Source organism: Lissotriton vulgaris, chromosome 1_1 (genome assembly GCF_964263255.1).
Source record: "Lissotriton vulgaris chromosome 1_1, aLisVul1.2, whole genome shotgun sequence".
Classification (NCBI taxonomy): domain Eukaryota; kingdom Metazoa; phylum Chordata; class Amphibia; order Caudata; family Salamandridae; genus Lissotriton; species Lissotriton vulgaris.
Genome location: NC_141685.1, coordinates 1,688,654,540 through 1,688,673,403, shown reverse-complemented (window position 1 = coordinate 1,688,673,403; position 18,864 = coordinate 1,688,654,540). Strand labels below are relative to the sequence as shown.

The 18,864-nt window shown below is 48.9% G+C and overlaps 1 protein-coding gene across 2 annotated transcripts in view; it reads left to right on the top strand.

Annotated features, from left to right (window-relative positions):
• The window catches only part of MKLN1 (muskelin 1), an 808,470-nt gene that overhangs the window by 421,779 nt on the left and 367,827 nt on the right, over positions 1–18,864 (top strand). For both annotated transcript variants that reach the window (XM_086918927.1, XM_086918926.1), the window contains exon 10: positions 276–488. In XM_086918927.1, coding sequence (XP_086775053.1) covers positions 276–488 — 213 coding nt within the window. The remainder of the gene's footprint in view (positions 1–275; positions 489–18,864) is intronic.

The following is an 18,864-nucleotide window of genomic DNA, read 5'->3' as shown; positions in this document are numbered from 1 at the left end:
TAAGATACTTTATCTAGGTATTGTACATATAATGTAAACATTGTGCAAGACTATGCTTGGTTTCAAGCGATAGTAACCTAATCTGGCAGCTGGTATAGAGTTGACAAGATAATGTACTTGAGCTATCTTAAAAGGACCTTGCAAAGATGAGATGCAAAAAACAAGGAATGTGATGCACTGAAGAAGTTGCCTCTTTTTAAGATAGAGAACACCCAACTGACCTGTATTTTCTGTGCCTGTTTATTAACCTATTTCATCCCTTTTATTCCTTATAGAGTGGCCCGAGTGCGCGGTCTTGTCACAAAATGTGCATTGATACTCAGCGGAGGCAGATCTACACGCTGGGACGGTACTTGGATTCCTCTGTGAGGAACAGCAAATCTTTAAAAAGCGACTTCTATCGCTATGACATTGACACGAACACATGGACATTATTAAGTGAAGACACTGCAGCAGATGGAGGGCCAAAGCTGGTGTTTGATCATCAGGTTAGTTTTGTTCAGTATATATTTTCTTATGCTTGCATATATATATATATTCACAAACTGGTGAATTAAAGACCTGCATTTTCCACAACATTTGGAGTCTGTATTTCGTCCTTTGGTGGTGTTCCGGCTGGGCACTACAGAGAGGTTCGGAGGTATCAAGATATATATATATATGTATATATATATATATCTTGTTGTGACTTTAGACTTCATATTACTTCTGTGACAAATTTTCTCTGTCTTTTCATGAGGAAAGCCATTCACTGAGGATGTGTTTGATCACTTTGTGATCTTTGCAAACCATGTATTAGATATAAAGCATTCTTTTTAGAGAATACACGAGAGACCTTAATGTCTGCACTAACCATTATTATATACTGAAGTTACTGGAGTGTAGCACTACCCTTGAACATAGCACCACTGCTATGAAGACTTTACAGGCTCTCGTGTGTGTGGTACTGAAAACAAATTACATTTTATTAACCCATTTCCCATTATAGTTTGTTAGGTTTGTGCATTCAGTGACCCTCCACATTGTACATTCGCAGTCTTTAAGTATTGCATCAGTCTTCAGTGTCCTAAAAGTCTGTGCTTGAATGCCAACAATTGCCTTTTGTGAAGTTACCATGACCCTGTTGAGTCACTCTGTTTGTCCCAAGTAGTTGTGCATAGGCATTTCAAGTGCTACCATGCTAAAAAGAGACACATGTTGGTGTCAGTAAGCATAAGTAATCACCTAAGGGGATGCCAAATCTCGATTGTGCTCGCCAATTTACCTTTAGCAAGCCACACATGAGATAAACCACCAGCACGCAGCGGTTGACAGAATTTGACAAGAGCTCTGTGTAACAAGCGTATCGCAAAGTGAAGCCGAATATATTGCCCACCCCTAGTAAAAATGCAACTTGTCCCATTTAGTGCCATGCAATGTGGTGCCAAATTATGGCTGCTTTCTTAAGGTCTGATAATAGCTTCTCCAATTTTATGCCAGGAGCATAGTATGTCAGGGTTTGAGGTCTAACAAGACTCTGATTATACCACCTTTCTTATTTTACTGGACAAGAATATTGGCTCTGCTATAAAAGGGATCTGTTTAGGGCGCTTTATGACCATGGTATGGCTCTAAATATGCCTGCTCTTACATAAAGCTAGACATTTTATTATATCAGTGTTTATAATATATAATTTTTCTAATTGTACCTTTGCTTGCTTTCTTTGATCACTTTCTGAGGAAGTGTCTTGAGAATTGCGCTATCAATTTTTCTTTTAAGCATTTGTGAGATTTCACAAAGTGTTACTTTAAATAAACCCAGATTGTACTTTCAGTCTAGTGTCCAAGATTACTAACTGAAAATAAGTGAAACTGCTGACAGTCTGACCTCTTCTACTTGACCACATTGTGGAACTCTTGTGTAAATCAATTTGTTTCACTGTCCTTCGGTTCCCTTTAGTTCCCAAGATTGCCATCATTTTGAGAATATGCTTAGCTCTATATGAGTGACTGCACACTTACCTTTTACAACTAGATGAACGCAGCAAGGTCGGTGTACAAATGTTATGGGCCTGTTTTTCAAACATATTTATGTGTGTACGTTTAGCATATGCATGTAAAAGTTTGTTTGACACTCTTCAGAGGTTTGACATAGCATGAAGATTTTCGTGTGAGTGGATTTAGTCACAGGGGCTTGAAGTAGGCATGAGGTGGTGGGTTCATGTAGTAGGCGAGGCTGGATGTGAGGCTCGTCACACTGGCAAACGTATATGTTTTTTTTAATAAACAGTTTTTATTGATATTGCATCAAAAACATTTATATAATCAACCTCCACATCCAATCGGTAGTAAGCCCACCATCACCCCAAATCTATTCATATTTGTGGGGCAGCCTCTGGCCTCGTAGATGCAGCGTCCTTGTTGGGCGCACCAATCCATTCCCCTCCTCTACCCCACCACCGATCGAGTGGACAGGGACTTTCAACTGCAGTCTATATCCCATTTGGCCACTAGAGTCACCATGAGATAAAAAATGCGTCCCCTCCTCTGCCCATTCACATCTTCCAACAATCCCAGCAGAGCTATGCTTGGGATGAGGTTGATCTGTTGGCCCAAAATTGCAGATAATTCCTTCCCGAGCACCCCCAAAAGGGCCTGGGAGACCCTGCTGACTCAATGGAGTTGTTGGGGTGTCATGTATGCTATATGAAGGTAGTTAAGTTGGACCAACCGTAGGCGCGCAGGGATAGCCAGTTTCCTGGGGGTCCATTTTGGTCACCCATCTTCTACGCAGCCCGGCGAAGTGGTCTGGGGCGTTGATGACTAGAGAACGATAGATTCAGAAAATGGCTCCTATACCCAGCCTCCCATCAAGAGTTTAGTGTGAAGGGGGCTAAACTCTGGGATCAGTGTGTCCATGAGAACATTGGCCAATAGGGGGTGCTGCAGATACTTATGGAACTGGGTGTGGGAGTGCTAGTATTGCTCCTGCACCATCTGAAATATGTGCACACCGCTGCCCGCCCAAACATCCCCAAGGTGAGTGATACCTATTCTATTCCACCATTTACAGCCCTCCAGACCAGCGTTGTGATGCAACCATGTCCCCTGCCCCAAGGGGGGTCAACTCAGTAAATTTATGGCCCCAGCCTGTAAAGTGGAATGCTGCCTTCCAACATCGTTGTGTCATCCAGGAACAGTGAGGGACGTTGAAGGAATTGGGGCCCGATAAAGCAGGCAAAGCAGTCCATCCAGGCCCAGCAAGGCCAGTTCCACCTGGCAAGTCTGCCATTACCCCGCCCACATTGAACCAGTAATTAAGAGCAACCAACTGCGAGGTCAGGTAATAATAATGGTCTTCCATACATATGCCTCCGTCGTAGGGGGAATGACGGCCATTGATGAAGTCTACCCGAGGGTGACCTCCAGCCTAAAGAAATGTTTTCCTTTGAAGCCAGGGCCTGGAACCACCGCCAAGGACTGGGATGGGGAAAGATTGAGAAAATATCTGTATATTTTCTCGAGGTAAAAACATCATTTTAGAAAGGGCAGTTCTCCCCAGGGTATTTAATTGCAGCGGGGGTTCAAGTAATGGCTCCAGGCCAAGTCAGGAAAGCAGGAGACATAAACACTTGAATATTTAAAGGAACAACTGTCCAAGTCTCTAGCAATGGCCCCAGAAGGGAGACCTGGAGACCAGATGCCTCCCTATACAGTTGTAACATTGCCATGCAACATGGACCTGAGGCCCGTCGGTGGACCAGGAACACCAAAATGTCATCGGCATATAGGGCAATGCGCTGTTCCGGGCCCCGTCCCACCACCACCCTCGAATGAGAGTATCGGAATGGATGAGGTGAGCTAGGGGCTCAATCGCCAAGGTGAATAAAAGGGGAGAGAGGGAGCAACCCCAGTTGGTGACTCTGCAGATCGAGAATGGCAATAAGTGTTCCTTTTCCGCAGACCTGGGCTATGGGGTTGGCATAGAGGAGATCAACAGGTGTACAAAAGTGAGACCCAAGCTCGGCCCTCTGCAACACGCATCCAAGTATGGCCTGTCAATGGTATCAAAAGCCTACTCACAATCCACTAGTTGCAGTGCTTAGAGACCGCGAAGGCTAGGGGCTTGGGTGAAGGCCAGTTGGACCCTTCAGATACAATGCTGAGTGCCTCTATTTGGCATAAAGCCACATTGATCAGGATGGACCAAGTGTAGTGTAAGGTGTGGGATAAGGGGTTAGCCAAGACTTTCGCAAATACTTTGATATCAGCATTAATAAGGGAGAATGGCCTCTATGAGGGGCAGCTGTCTAACAGTTGGCCCGGTTTAGGGATCACAACAATTGTTGCTGTGCCCAACCCTGGGGTGGGAACGTCCCTTGCTCCACTGCTTCGAAGTAGAGCGCCAACAGGTGAGGCAGGAGGTCAGGCCGGAATCAATGGAGGTACTCAACCGGGAAACCACCAGGACCCGGAGATTTCCCAGGGGTCATGGTGGAGAGCGCCTCCCCAATCTCCTCCACCGTGATTGACTGATCCAGATCTTTAGACTATGACAGGTGGATCGGGCAGTGGGATATCTTGCAGCATCGGGTGGGTAGCATCCTGAAAGGGTCGGGGCACCCTTGCATATAATGTGCGATCATAGTCTTAAAAAACTTGAGCCACCATTGGCGCCTGCTCATAGATGCGTCCCTCTGCATCTCAAATCGAGGACACTACTTTAGTGGTACATCTCTAGTAGCCAGTCAGTATATAAGTTTCCTAGATTTGTCACCTTGTTCAGACACCCATTGCCTCAATGTTCTCTAGTTATTGCCTGCTCTCTTCAGACTGGCGATCTAGGTCAGTCGAGGGCCATTTCTGCGCCCTCTGCTCCATGGAGTGAATCTGGGCCTCTAGAGTCTTCATCTGTGACAGCTTTTGCCTCCTTTACCCCCGACATACACTTTAATCAACCCCAAAGGCGGCATTCTTGGCTGCCCAGAGCATACTGGGTGAGGTCACCGTGCCCTCAAAGTAAGAGTGGACCTCTGTTTCGATAAAGTCTGAGCAGTCTTGGTCATTGAAATACCAAGCGTTAACTCGCCACATGGGGCACAGTGTCAACCTGAGGAGAGGGAGACGGGGGGCAAATTAAAGCAGGTGTGGCATGGTCCGAGATACTTTGGGGTAGAGCCTCAATCTCTGAAAGTTGAAGAAGGTCTGCACCAAAAGCCTCTCCAGGTCTGTGCACGACAGGATCTTATGTGCTGCTGATGTGTGTATGAGTTGAAGTCCGGGGAGGCTACGTATGCTGTGTGTCACAATGCCCCAGAGAATGTGCCAATGTTGAGAAATGTCTGGATTGCAGCTCACAACCCGCCGTGGAGAGTAGAATGTGTCCTGCACGAGATCAGGAACTGCGTTGAAGTCACTCCTACCAGCATGGGACCCTGGAGAAGAGTCAATAGAAAGGACCTAAGTGCTTATAGTGTATTCTGGGGCTGTTGTGGAATATAGATTAGAATTATAGTTCTGGCCATCCAGCCTACATAGTGCTCCTCGGGTCAGTATGGGAGGCAGAGACCACGAACTGGAAGCGCCTATGCAGCAGGATGGCCACTCCCCGAGATCCACGGGCGAACCCTGCGTATTATACTCGAGCATAGCCAAAACGGCCAAGAAAGGGGCAGTGTGTGCCCAGCAGATGAGCATCTGTCGACCTAATCCTAAACATGTTGTGAACTAACAAATGCTCAAGACCAACAATCCTAGGGGGGTCCTCCTTCCGCATAGGACCCTGATGCCTGACAGCTGTTACAGGTACATGTGCACAGTAGAATGCTGTAGGAGCACCATCAACCCTAACAGGAACCATCTTTGTACAACAAAAGAAGCAGCAAAGCAGAGACAGAATCTTTACTTATCAGTCTTCAAGGTGGAGCCGAAGACCCTTAAAGGGGGAGGGTCACCAGGGTAAGTGGAGCGGAGAGGTCTGGTGTGCCTATCTGATAGAGACATCTAGCCGTAGATTCATTACCTTTGAATTTCCTAGGTGTCAGACTGGATCCAGATGATTTTTTTTCAAGCAATAACGCGGCACCGCATGACGTCATCTGTGCCATTGTGACGGCCACATCACCTATATACACACCACCTCGGTACGCTGACGTCCGTGCTTTTCTTTCCCCCTAGATTCAACAGCTGTCGTGCCGAAATTACCAAGAATATTGACAAAAGCATCTCTGAAGGGCATGGTACAAGTTAAACATCCCTGCATGCTGTTAGAAGTCAATGCAACACTTAAAAGCCTGGCTGCAGAGAAAAAGCACCGGGACTGGACAGAATTCCCGGCGACCTCTACCGGACCGAGCAAAGGGTGTGGGCGCCCTACATCTGTGTCTTCTTCAATGCCATTATGCAGGGTTTGGACATTCCTGCGACATGGTTGGGAGCTGAAATCATCCCCATTTATAAGAAGGCCTCCCCCCTCGACCCGGCGAACTACCGCCCCATCAGTCTGATCGACGTACTCCAGAAGCTCTTTGCACGTGTCCTTCTAACTAGGTTGCAGAACTGGATGGATGACCACCACATCCTAACCTCCCTGCAGGCAGGATTTCGTGCTGGGGTATCCACGATCGATCAACTGTTTAGGCTCCAGCTTATTTATTGGAGGACCGTCACTCTAGGTGCGGGTAGTTTGTGCTTAATCTTTGTGGACCTCAGGTCCGCATTTGATCTGGTCCAGAGGGACAAACTTTGGGCTTTACTCCTAGAGTTGGGTGCCCCGCCTTATCTGTGTGACCTCTTTAGGCGCATGCACCAGGGTAACTATGCTAGGGTAAGGTTTGGGAGGGGTGGGGAGCTGTCGGCCCGTTCCCTGTGGACAAGGGTGTGAGGCAGGGGTGCGTTTTAGCCCCCACGCTTTTTTCACTTTATCTTTACGGGCTGATTGCACACTTACTTGGTGCTAGGGACTTGGACTCCCCTTGCTTAGCTGGGCGGAAAATACCTGCTCTAATGTTCGCAGACGATTCCCTCCTATTGTCTAAATCATTTGGGGGTATCCAGCGTACATTGGAAGCTTTCTGTGGCTTCTGCAGAGTGAGGGACTTGGAGATTAATGTCTCCAAAACCAAGTATATGGTGTATAACCCCAAAAAATCAAATTGTCCCCACCCGCACCTGGACGGACTGCCCTTGGACCGAGTCTCTACATTCGATTATTTGGGGGTCACCCTTAACGATAGAATGGACTGGACCTCCCACACGGCAAGGGCCAATCTGAAATTGTCTCAATCTTCAGGTGGCATTTTAAAAGTTTTTAACGAAACCTCCCAGAAATTGGTGGGTCCACCGGTTGAAATCTACGAAGTGTAGGCGCGAGGGGGTGCGATCTACGGAGCGGATCTGTGGGGGCACGTTAGTGCTCTTTCGCTATCCCTCACTGAAAACAGCTTCATTAGACGCATTTTGAGACTCCCTCGGAGCACCCCTCTAACCCCCCTAAGGTTTGATCTAGGTTTAGTGCCCATACAGGAAATCATCTCGAATCGTCCGCTATTATATTGGAGACAACTCTGGTCCACTCTGGAATTAGAGAGCTACAGAGAGGACCTGGGCAATCTTTTGTCCAGAGGTAGTGTGGGGAAGATCCCATGGTTGATCCACATCAAGCATCTCACCCTAGCACTTGGGATGGGGGAACTGTGATCGACCCCTGAGGTGGCCTGCCCCCGGATATCTAAAAAATCCCTGAGTTTGGCTCTAAACCAATATCACCTTGCTAGTGTTTTAACAAACTCTTCTATGGGCAGGTTGACTAATAATTTTCTTTATTTCAAAGCACTTCCCAAATTTGAGAAATTCCTGGATGATATCCAGCCTTCCCTGGCAAAGAAACTGTATATCCAGTTTAGGCATGGCTCACTGCCCCTTAGGGGACTTACGCACAATTGGCCTAAGGCCACACAGCTAACGAGCACTTGCCCCGGGTGCGGGGGTGCAAAGGAGACAGATCAGCACGTTCTGCTCTTTTGCCCCCTCGTATCATAGGGCGAGGGTTAAGGGGATAATCCAATACTGCAAGTCCAGGGGTCTTAGGGATTTTAGGGAGGTGTTCAGAATTTTAAAAGCTGATACCACTACCCTGGAAGTGTTTGCAACATCAAGGTTTCTTTTGTCCATGTTGTATTTTAGGTGCGCAATTTTAAAAGGAAATACTAAATCAACGCCCACTACCTACGGGTCTTCTTCCTGATTGTGGTGGGAACATCTTTCTCATTAAAAATTGTGTGGGGCCTTCAGATCTATTTTACTGTATACCGCGATATGGATGTTTGCCCCTCTTGTGCTTTTTTTCTTGCTTTTTGTATATTTTATGATCTAGTACTCATAGTGGAGTTTTTAATATTTCAACATTTTTAACTTGTCTGTGTATTTGTAACACGCCTTTTTATGGTTTTTAACCGATAATAAAAGCTTTTGACTGACTGACTGGCTTTTCTTTCCGCACCAGTCAAGCGCTGATCATTGAAGAGATCTTTCCTCTGTCACTTTTTTCAGGATTTTTTCGATATTTTGTCGACCCCCTTTGGTGTGTTAGGTTTTTTGTCATGTTGAAGAAACCTTTGGGTTTCAAGCTGTGTGGTGCCTGTCACCACGCCATGTCAGTATCAATCCCGCACCTCGTCTGCCTGTGGTGCCTGGAGCATGAACACAACTCGAAGTCGTGCTCCGACAGCCGGGCCATTACTCCGAAAGCTTTTAGGCAACGGTCCCTAAAGCTACTAGCAACCCAGCAGTCGGGGCCACGTCGTACGACTCCTCTGGGATCTCATTCGATGTCCCATTTGAGAGGAAGGTCTGGGCACCGCTCTGAGTCTCAAGTCGTCTTTGTCCCACTCCAAGTCCAAGACACTCCAGCCAGTAAGAGGCTCAAGAAGCAAAAGAAGTCTAAGCGTGCTTCGACTTCTCCTCGTTCGCCAGCCGACACAACAGCTCGTTCTTCAGAACCTGTGTCTAGCTCGGCTCCATGCCTCCCCGATTTTCCAGGAGTCAGAGCGACCCCTTCCCAGCTACGTGAATTTAATGAGGTCATGCGCCTCACTTTTGTGCGGCCTGACCCCACCAGCACAGCTTCAGGCCCTTCAGGGTTAGAGGGAACCTTCATCGGGTTATGCGCCTGCTGCCCCAGCGTTGGATCCAGCAGTGAATCTGGACCGACACTGGTCTTGCTATTGTGACCTTCCCTGGTGCCAGCCCCAACACTGAGACTGCCGAAGCCACTCCCTGGGGCCAGTCTCCTTCTGATCCCCGACGACCTGTAGCCGGATCAACCTCCCATGGCATGTTCCCTGCCACTCTCTCGGACAGGGAATACAAGAGGCTGGACAGTTGGGTTGAGATAATGTGTTCTTCGCCAGCCTTGCATTGCGTCAGGGAACACAGCTTGCTTATTGAGCCATTACTCCCACTCTCTGGTGAAACGATTGCACAACTGCTGCCAAAATCCCGAAGGAGGCCTGTTCCGTCCTCTCCCAAGTGGTGTCAGATAGGAGAGATGCAGTAAAGTTCACCATTCGTTGTGGTCTCGACACAACCGAATCGCTGGGCAGATCGAGTTCATTGACGTTGGTGGTTTGACACCACCCTTGGCTTTTCAGGGGATGTTGTGGCCTCTCTCATGGACATGCTGTTTGATGGCACTCGTCTCTTCTGAGACAAGGCAGCCATGCACGTGAGCCCTTTAAGGACTCGCAGGCTATGGCCAAGTCCTTGGGCCTTTTAGTTGCCACATGTCCCCTGCCTACCTATCACCCCTTTGGTGTCTATAGAAGGGGCTTTCAGCTGCACCAGCCATACCCCAGCCACAAGGCAGAGCAAGTTCAGCAACTTCCGTGCGGCCTGGGCACAGTTTGTTCCTATCCCGTTCCTATCCAGAGGTCGGGTCAGCCCCCCACCCCCTATGCAGCCTCAGCCGCCGAACCCTCCTAGTTTTGCCATTCTAGATCATAGGTAGTCAGTTGGTGGCAGGATCAGCCATCACCTCCATCACTGGCGGAACATCACTTCGTACAGGTGGATTCTCCAGATCGTTCGAAGGGGTGACGCCCGCCCCTTCAAGACTACCCCTCCCTCCATGCCTCCATCTTACGACTGGCTGACGGAGAATCACCTGACTTTGATTCAAGAGGAAGTCATGACTATCCTGGCCAAGGGAGCCATAGAGAGGGTTCCAGTGCCAGAAGTAGGCTGTAGTTGTTATTCCCGCTATTTTCTGTTCCCAAAAAAGGACAAGGGTCTATGACCTATCCTAGATGTGTGAGCTCTCAACGACTTCCTCAAAAAGGAAAGATTCTAGAAGTTTACTCTAGTGTAGGTCTTGTCTGTCCTGGACCCAGGAGACTGTATAGTAGCATTGGACTTGCAAGACACTTATTTTCACTTTCCTGTCCTGGTGCTCATCGGCTTTACCTGTGGTTTACTGTAGCCCACAAGCATTTTAAGTTCACTGTGCTCCCCTTTGGCCTTACGAGTGCCCGGCGGGTGTTCACTAAGGTGCTGGCACTGGTCAGTGATCACAAATCATCTGTGCAGATCAGGGGTGCCAGTCTTCCCCTTTCTCGACAACTGGCTGTTGAAGGCAGGCTCGCCCAAGGTTGTTGTCTCCCATCTCCAGGCTATGGTAAACCTCCTGCATTCTCTATCAACATGCCAAAGTCATACCTGACTCCCTCACTGACGTTCCCTTTCATCAGAGGTATTCTGGGCACAGCGCATTGTCTGGCCTATCCTCCCAAGTGGGTAGTCCAAGAAATTCAGGCTGTGATACCGATGTTTCAGCCTTTAGTCCGGATTTTAATGAGAATGACTCTGAAGGCTGCTGGACCTCATGGCATCCTGCTAGTGACACGTCAGATGGCATATGCTGGCTTTGCAGTGGGACCTGAAGTTCCTGTGGGCACAGCATCACAGATCTAGGAGGTAAGTGCTCGAGACCTGCAGTGGTGGCTGACCCCTCTCTCTTCCCCAACCAGATTACACAGTAATGACATGCTTCACTCCTGGGATGGAGCAACCATCTGGAAGAGGTGGAGATCAGAGGACTCTGGTCTCTGTCAGAATCCGTACCCCACATCAGCTTGCTGGAGCTCCGAGCGATTAGTTTGGCATTGAAAGCTGGTTCAAGTGTTCATGTACAACATCACCGCCATGTGGTACGGCAACAAAAAGGGCGGGATGGGGTCGTTGACCCTTTGTCATGAAGCCCTGCGCTTCTGGACATGGCTGGAACAGCAGGGCATATTCTCTTAACACCAGGGTGGACTAACTCAGCCGTCGATGGGTAGCAGTTCACGAATGGCATCTCCATCCAGAGGTGGCGCGAGATATCTTCCAACAATGGGGAGATCCTTGGTTAGCTCTGTTCGCCTCCGCTGAGAACATGCAATGTTAGCAGTTTTGCGCATTTGTGTTTCCAGACCAGCTCTTGCTCAGAGATGCTTTTCATCTCGAGTAGCACTCAGGCCTCCTATGTACCTTTCCGCCCATACCATTCCTTTCCGAGTGCTCAAGAAGATCAGGAGCAGCCGGGCCCAAGTCATTCTTGTGGCTACGGACTGGGCATTAAGAGTCTGGTGTCCTGAGCTTCTCCAATTGAGCATTGATTCTCCGATCAGGCTGGCTCATCAGAAGTATCTTCTGTAGCAGCAGCAAGGGGCGGTCCTCTATCCGAACTCTGTCTTCTTGCTCGGGATTGAGCGGTGGCAGTTGATAGCAATCGACCTTCCTCCTGAAGTTTGAAAGGTTATTTTGGCTGCCATTTGGGCCTCCAAGACAGTGCATGCCTACCAGTGTAATAACTTTGTAAAATATTGTAGAGATATGTCTATTGATCCGCTTTCTGCTTTCCTTTCTCAAATTTTTCTTTTCTTTTTGACCCTGGACCAGCCAGGCTCTCCTCTGGGGACTCTCAAAGGGTAACTTTCAGCCCTGTCTACCTCCTTACGGCTGCCAGACCAACACTCATTTAAATCCCCTATTGTAAATGGATTCCTCAAAGGTTATGTACTTCGTCTCCCACCTTCCCCTTTCATTATGCCTCAGTGGGACCTTAATCTGGTTCCCACTTTTTTGATGTGCGCTCCATGTGAACAGCTGCACAACTACCCCCTCTGGCTGCTTTTTAGTGGTAATAACATCTGTCAGGAGGGTCAGCGAATTGCAGGTTTTGTCACCCAAGCCTCCTTACCTGACTATTCCCTGACAGGTTGATGCTTTGCACTAGGGCCTCTTTCCGCCCGAAAGTGGTCACACCTTTTCATGTGGGCCAATCTGTCAGTTTGCCCACTTTGTATGCTCCTCCGCATCCCTCTAAAGAAGAGGAACAACTCCGATCGTCTGGACACAAGAAGAGCGTTTTTATTTTACCTTGACTGCACGAAAGAGTTCCGGATCGAAGACCAACTGTTCGTGGGGTACGTGGGAGCGAAGAAAGGTCAGGCGGTGCAGAAGAGAACCATCCACTTCTGGTGGCCCACTTCGCTAGGAACAGCCCCAGAACCTACCAACCACGCACGCAACCTGGGGGTCATCATCGACCCCGCCCTCTCCATGACCAAGCAAGTCAACGCCATCTCCGCGTCCTGCTTTAACACCCTCCGGATGCTCCGCAGAATCTTCAAATGGATCCCCTCTAACACGAGAAAAACCGTCACCCATGCCGTCGTCACCAGCAGACTGGACTACGGGAACGCCCTCTACGCAGGAACAACAACCATGCTCCTGAGACGGCTACAACGCATCCAGAACGCCTCGGGACGACTGATCCTCGACGTCCCCCGACGCAGCCACATCACCCCGCACCTGAGAGGCCTGCACTGGCTCCCCGTCAGCAAGAGGATCACATTCAAACTCCTCATCCATGCACACAAAGCCCTACACAACACCGGACCAGCATATCTCAACAACCGACTCAGCTTCTACACCCCCTCCCGCAACCTCCGCTCTGCCGACCTCGCCACAGTCCCATGCATCCGGAAAGTCACCGTCGGCGGCAGACCCTTCTCCTACCTCACCGCCAAGACCTGGAACACCCTCCCTACAAACCTACGTCAGACCCAGAACCTGCTAGCCTTCAGACGACTTCTCAAGACCTGGCTCTTCGACCAGTAGCAGCAGCAGCACCCCATCCCCACCGCCCCCCAAGCGCCTTGAGACCCTCGCGGGTGTGTAGTAGAGCGCTTTATAATTGTTGATTGATGATGATGATCCACCGATGGGTCGTCCTCTGCATCAAGATTTGCTACACTCTGGCTAAGAAGCAGACTTCTGAAGGCTTAAGAGCTCATTGCACCTAAGGCTGCTACCACGGCGTTGCAATGTGGGGTTCCATTACTGGACATTTTTCAGACAGCAACATGGTCATCCCTGCACACGTTTGCAAAAGCACTACTGCCTTGACGGTCAAGCCCACTGGAACAGCCTCTTTGGCAGTTCTGTCCTGCAGGGCTTTCTGGTCTAAACTTGTCTAAAGTCCCTCCTCCAGTGATGGTATTGCTTGGGTATCTTTTCAAAGGTAAAGATTCTGTGGCTAGATGTCTCTATCAGATGGACAAGTTACTTACCTTCAGTAACCCCTTATCTGGTAGAGACATAATCTAACTGCAGATTCCTTACCGGCCCACCCATCCTCCCCGCACTGCAGAAAGGTTTATAGGGTCGGGTCTGTGGATCCCTTTACGGGCCCTAGTTCAGAAACACACCTGTGTCTGTCCACGCTTCTGGCATGGAAAGTTGTGAAAAGTAACCGATGTCAGCGTGCTGAGGTGGTGCCTAGATAGGTAACGTGGACGTCCCAACGGCACAGACTATACCAATGACATCACATGGAGCTGACCGATGTCACCTACTGGCAGGCAGGGGTATTGCTAGAAGAAAAATCCTTCTGATCCAGTCTGATGACTGGGAAATTCAAAGGTAAAGAATCTGTGGATAGGTCATGTCTCTACTAAATAAGGCATTACTAAAGGTAAGCAACTTGTCTGTCAAGGAGACATCCTGATCTACTTCTCCTCTGTCTGAGCCAGAGGCTTCACGTTGGCTCTGGGGGTGTGAACGAGTCGAACAAGGGTGAGCTTGCTTCGTCTAGGTGGCTTTGGAGGAAGACCGGGAGCTTTACCCTGCATCCGTAGATCAGGCTCCACAGGGCCATCTGCTAGACAGAACACCCTCCTCTCTGTAGCCCATTCCCATGCCTATTCCGGAGTATAAAAGAAATAAGTGTCCGAGTTAAAGATAATTTTAAACCTCGTCGGAAAGAAAAGCATATACTGCAGATTGAGGGCACAGAGTTTCTGTTTGACCTCCTTGAAGAAGTTTTTGCCCTGCTGCACCTCTTTCAGGTGTAGCAAGAAAAATCAGGAAAACTTAACCCTCGAGTTTTGAAAGCAGAAGTCTGGGTGCCCTCTGCCCTCGCAAAGGATAATGTCTCTGTCTCGATGATTGAGGATCTGTGCACTCACCAGATGGGTGAGTGTCTTAGGTGGAGCACGGTACGGCTAGGACCAACGGGCCCGTTCTAACACAAATCACGCGAGAGCTTGTCAGCAGGAACCTAGCCCTTCAGCCATGTCTCCAGAAAGGATTCTGCGTCAGAGGCCTGAACTCCAATGAGGAATCCAACAAAGCGAAGGTTATTCCTATGCCACCAGTTTTCTGTGTTTTCGGCCCGCTCCTCAAGTTGCGTCGTTGTGGTAAGTAATTTGGAAACCAGTAGTTTAAGTGCAACTAGCTCATCTTCCACCGAAGAGACCCGGGCGGTGACATTACAGAGGTCCGGGTGCAGCAAGGAGACATGCACTGGAATCTTGCCTACCTTAGTCTCTACTGCTTTTCTCTGGGTTTGGATCACTTTACATATGGTGTTGAGGGTGGATTGTGCTGGAGTCCACTAAGTTCCTAGAGGGGCATCAGCTGTACCCGTGGCTGTCAAAGTCGACACGGTGTACTGGTCCGTCTTAGTGTGGGTCAATGCCTGACATAGTATCTCAAGCAGCTAAGGCAGTTGTGTCCCCCTAGGTCTGCAGGCACCAGCCCAGTACCAGGGTGCAGACGGAAGACTGCCAGATCAGCAGACGGCACAGACATGGAGAGAGGGTCTACCCCAAGACAGATGCAGGCCTCAGGCAATATACAACCCCACCGGTGCAGTGGCCCCCCACAAACAGTATCTCTGCCATTGAAGAGGCAAGGGGGAGCAAGGGAGCCAGTATGGGCACCTCAGCAACTCATCGTACACTTGCAGGTTCAGTTTCCCATCCTCTGGGTCACCACCCTCCACAATGCGGTTCGTACTCAACAATTGTAGGACTGAATACATTGCAAAAAAGGGGGGGAAGCAACCCTCAAATCACCAGGCTCTTAAAGTACCTCTGGCTTCGTGCACCAAAGATCTGCACCACACACTGCTCAGCAGACCCCCGTTTGGGTTCAGATGGGCTCTGGCATCTCCCAGGATTGCAGGCCCGCCAGGAGAACAGACAAAGTAGCCTGCGATCACTCGTCATTGGATTTGGGCCTCCTCTGGGTCGCAACCAGTGCCTCTCCCTTCAAAAGCACTAATCAATCTTTCTTCACTCCTCCTCCTCTGTATTAACCGGGGGGCGACCATAGGCCAGTGTCCCTCAGGCCTCAATGTGTGCCGTCTTTTTATTCCAGCCTCGTGGCCTCGCCCCAACCATGGGGAAAGCTTGCAAGGCAGGGTTCCATTACATAGACGCAAGGGGCAGTTCAAGAATCTAATAGTAGTTTCACAAGCCAAACAAATAAATCTAACTCTCCCTAGATAATCATCAATCTGACGACTCTGGAGACTGTGATTAGGCAATAGTGCCCACGACTAGGTGTGGAAAGGATTGATGGCAAGGACCTCTTGCAAGCCATGATACTTAAAGTATTCTGCCTTTTGGGCAAATACACCTGTGCCCTTTGGGATATAGTGAAAGAGAGCTTGCTGCCCATCTCTGAAATACTTCAGAACACCTTTGCTCAGTGTACAAATGTCAGAACACCGCATAATACATTGTGCAGGCTTGTATGAACACCATTGATTATGTAGATCAGGCTATTAACACTGGTGTGATGATTCGTCGTCATGCCTAGATGCATTCCATAGGCTTCTCCAGGGCTGTGCATACATCCCTCAGTGATATACTCTTTTGTGGCTTTCTTTGGCCCACTAGTTCAAGCAACAATAAAAGACGTTCAAAGGTTTCTCCCAGGACTTAACTTACTGTCAGACACAGCCAGCTCAGCATGTCTGGTGGCGGCAGAGAATGGGCCACAATCAGCAGTCCTGCTCTTACTCTTCCTGGCAGCTGCCAGTTTACTCAGATCCCCCCTTTGAGAGTTACCCTTGGCTATTGGAACGCAAAATACGCTGCAGCCTGCCCAGCTGCCATACAGTTATCTTGGACCAGTGGGTATTGCAGATTGTCAGTTATTGTTACGCTCTCCCCTTTCTATCTATCTCTCCTACGGTTCTCACTATTTCACTCAGGTCTCAGCAGATCATGCCTCCATGCTTGATGAAGACGTTCAGTCACTGCTGAAAAATGGGCTTTTGAGAGTGTCCCAGAGAAAGAGGGAGGCGGTACAACTCCTGTATCGTCTTGTTGCTCAAAAAGGATGGTGGACTCTGACCCATTTCGGACCTTTGTTTCTTTAACACCCTCCTTTGGAATGACAAATTTAAGATGATGACTGGCCCACGTCCTCTCTGCCTTAGAACCTCAAGATTGAATGGTGTACTTGGACATTTAGGGCCCTTGCTTTCATGTACCTTTTCTGCAGCCCCACAAGAGGTTATTTTGCTTTGATGTAGTTAAGGACCACTTTCAGTTCTCAGTTCTGCTACACTGCCTCCCCTCAGCCAGAAATAAGCTGTGATTGCGGTGTCTCTCATTTATTGGTAAAGGGGTGTGAAGTTGTGCGTGTTAATTGTTTTAAACTATTTTTAGGCTCTCAGCCTCCTGAGCACCTGGCACTTTAAACTGCACATTTTGGTTGCTATTACTTGAAACCGGGCACTTGTAACGACCTTACAATTTAACCGGCCACTTTTAAATTGTATATTTCAAGGGCAAGGACATATCAAAATTACTCACTGTTTAGGCTAAAAGACTGTTCAAACCCGGACATTGTGCAAGCCATTCCCCCCCCCCCCCCCCCCCCCCCCCCCTCCTGGATATACTATAGCCAGACAAGATAGCACTACGCGAAGGGGGGAGGGGGGCTAGCAATTATACACAGGAACATACCGAAATGCTCCACATTCGACATCGCAGATCTAATAGAGGCAGAAAGCCTTGGTTTCTGTCTCCAGCCTGATAGCTAGATGTCCTTTGCCGGAGCCCTGATTTACAGACTGTTAGACCTGGCATCTTTGGCATGGTTTCCCCCTATCTTTTTGCCTCTACCTCCTGTATTTTTGATGCTGTGCTGGATTTCGTTTTTGCTGGTTTAGATGCTTTGGGCACTTTGCCACTGCTGTTCAGTGTCGAAGTGCAAGTGCTCCCTGTTTAAATCGTTATTATGAATGGTTATCCATGATTGGCATATTTGTGTCAGCAAGAAGTCCCTTGTAAAGTGTGTACCAGGGCTGGTGATAACAGATGCTACTAGTGGGCCTGCAGAACTGATTGTGCCACCCACATGAGTAGCCCTAAGATGGGGTCTCAGGCCTGCCAACACAGTGCCTGTATGCAGTCTGTGAACTGCCATGTCCTCCTGGTCAGTGTCCCCACTGGTGAGGCCTAACCCTTTCCTTTCTGTACACATCGGTCACCCCTTTGGAAGGCCCAAGGTACCCCCTTAGGTAGGGTGCAGTCTATGTGAAAGGTAGAGCATGTACTTGTGCAGGTGACATGCTCTGGTAGTGAATTACATCCATTTTCGTTTTTCACTATTGTAAGGCTATCTTGCCCCATAGGCTATCATGGGGGGTGCTGGCTACAGTGGCTACCAGCATATCTTCCCATAGGAGCAAGATAGGACATAAAAGTCTGGAATTCCTGAACTCAGAATTTAATAACACATCTTTTAGGAAAGGTTGTTTTTAACCACATCCGTGCGGGTAAGATTTACCACCGGTGCTGAGCCCTAATGAAAACAGGCGTGGTCATGACGGAACGGTTCTGTCATGAGCACAGCTCAACCGATGCTCATGACGGAACCGTTCCGTCATGAGCATCGAAGGGGTTAAATCCTGTGTTTGAGAACGACACTTTTAGAAAGTTGCTGTTCTCTTGTCTGACCTTTCTATGTGCCTTGGCCTGTTTGTGAATTGACTATCTGGTTTGTGAGTGACAGGGGCTGGGTGGCTCCCAGAGTCTGAGTGGGCCATCCTTGGGCTGAATAGCTCCATCTGCATCTAGAGTAGTGGGAGGGGGAAGCACCTGGGCCTGAATAGGGCTGTGCCTGCCTTCCTCAATGCTGGCTCCACCTCCTGCTGGGTGGCCGTCGACCCTGCCCCTCTCTCTGAAAGGAAAGGAGAGGCCAGGAAAACAAAGGGCTCAAGGAACACACAGAACTGGTTCAGACCGGGCTCAGAGCCCTCCTGCACAAAGGGATCAAAGACTTTTAGGGGTATAAGTACAGGACCCCTGACTACAGAAAATTAGATCATCCTGGAATCAAGAAGGAACCTCTGCCAAGGAGAAAGCTGAAACTGAAGAAGGAAGACTGTCCTGCTTTTGTTCTGCTGGACTGACCTGCTGTTGCTTTGCTGCCAAGGAAAGGGGCAGGACTTTGCTTTTGGTGCTGTGTCCCCGGTCTTGAAGGAATCTCCAAGGGCCTTAGCAGAGCTAGAAATCAAGCTTTTAAAGACTTTCTGCAAGT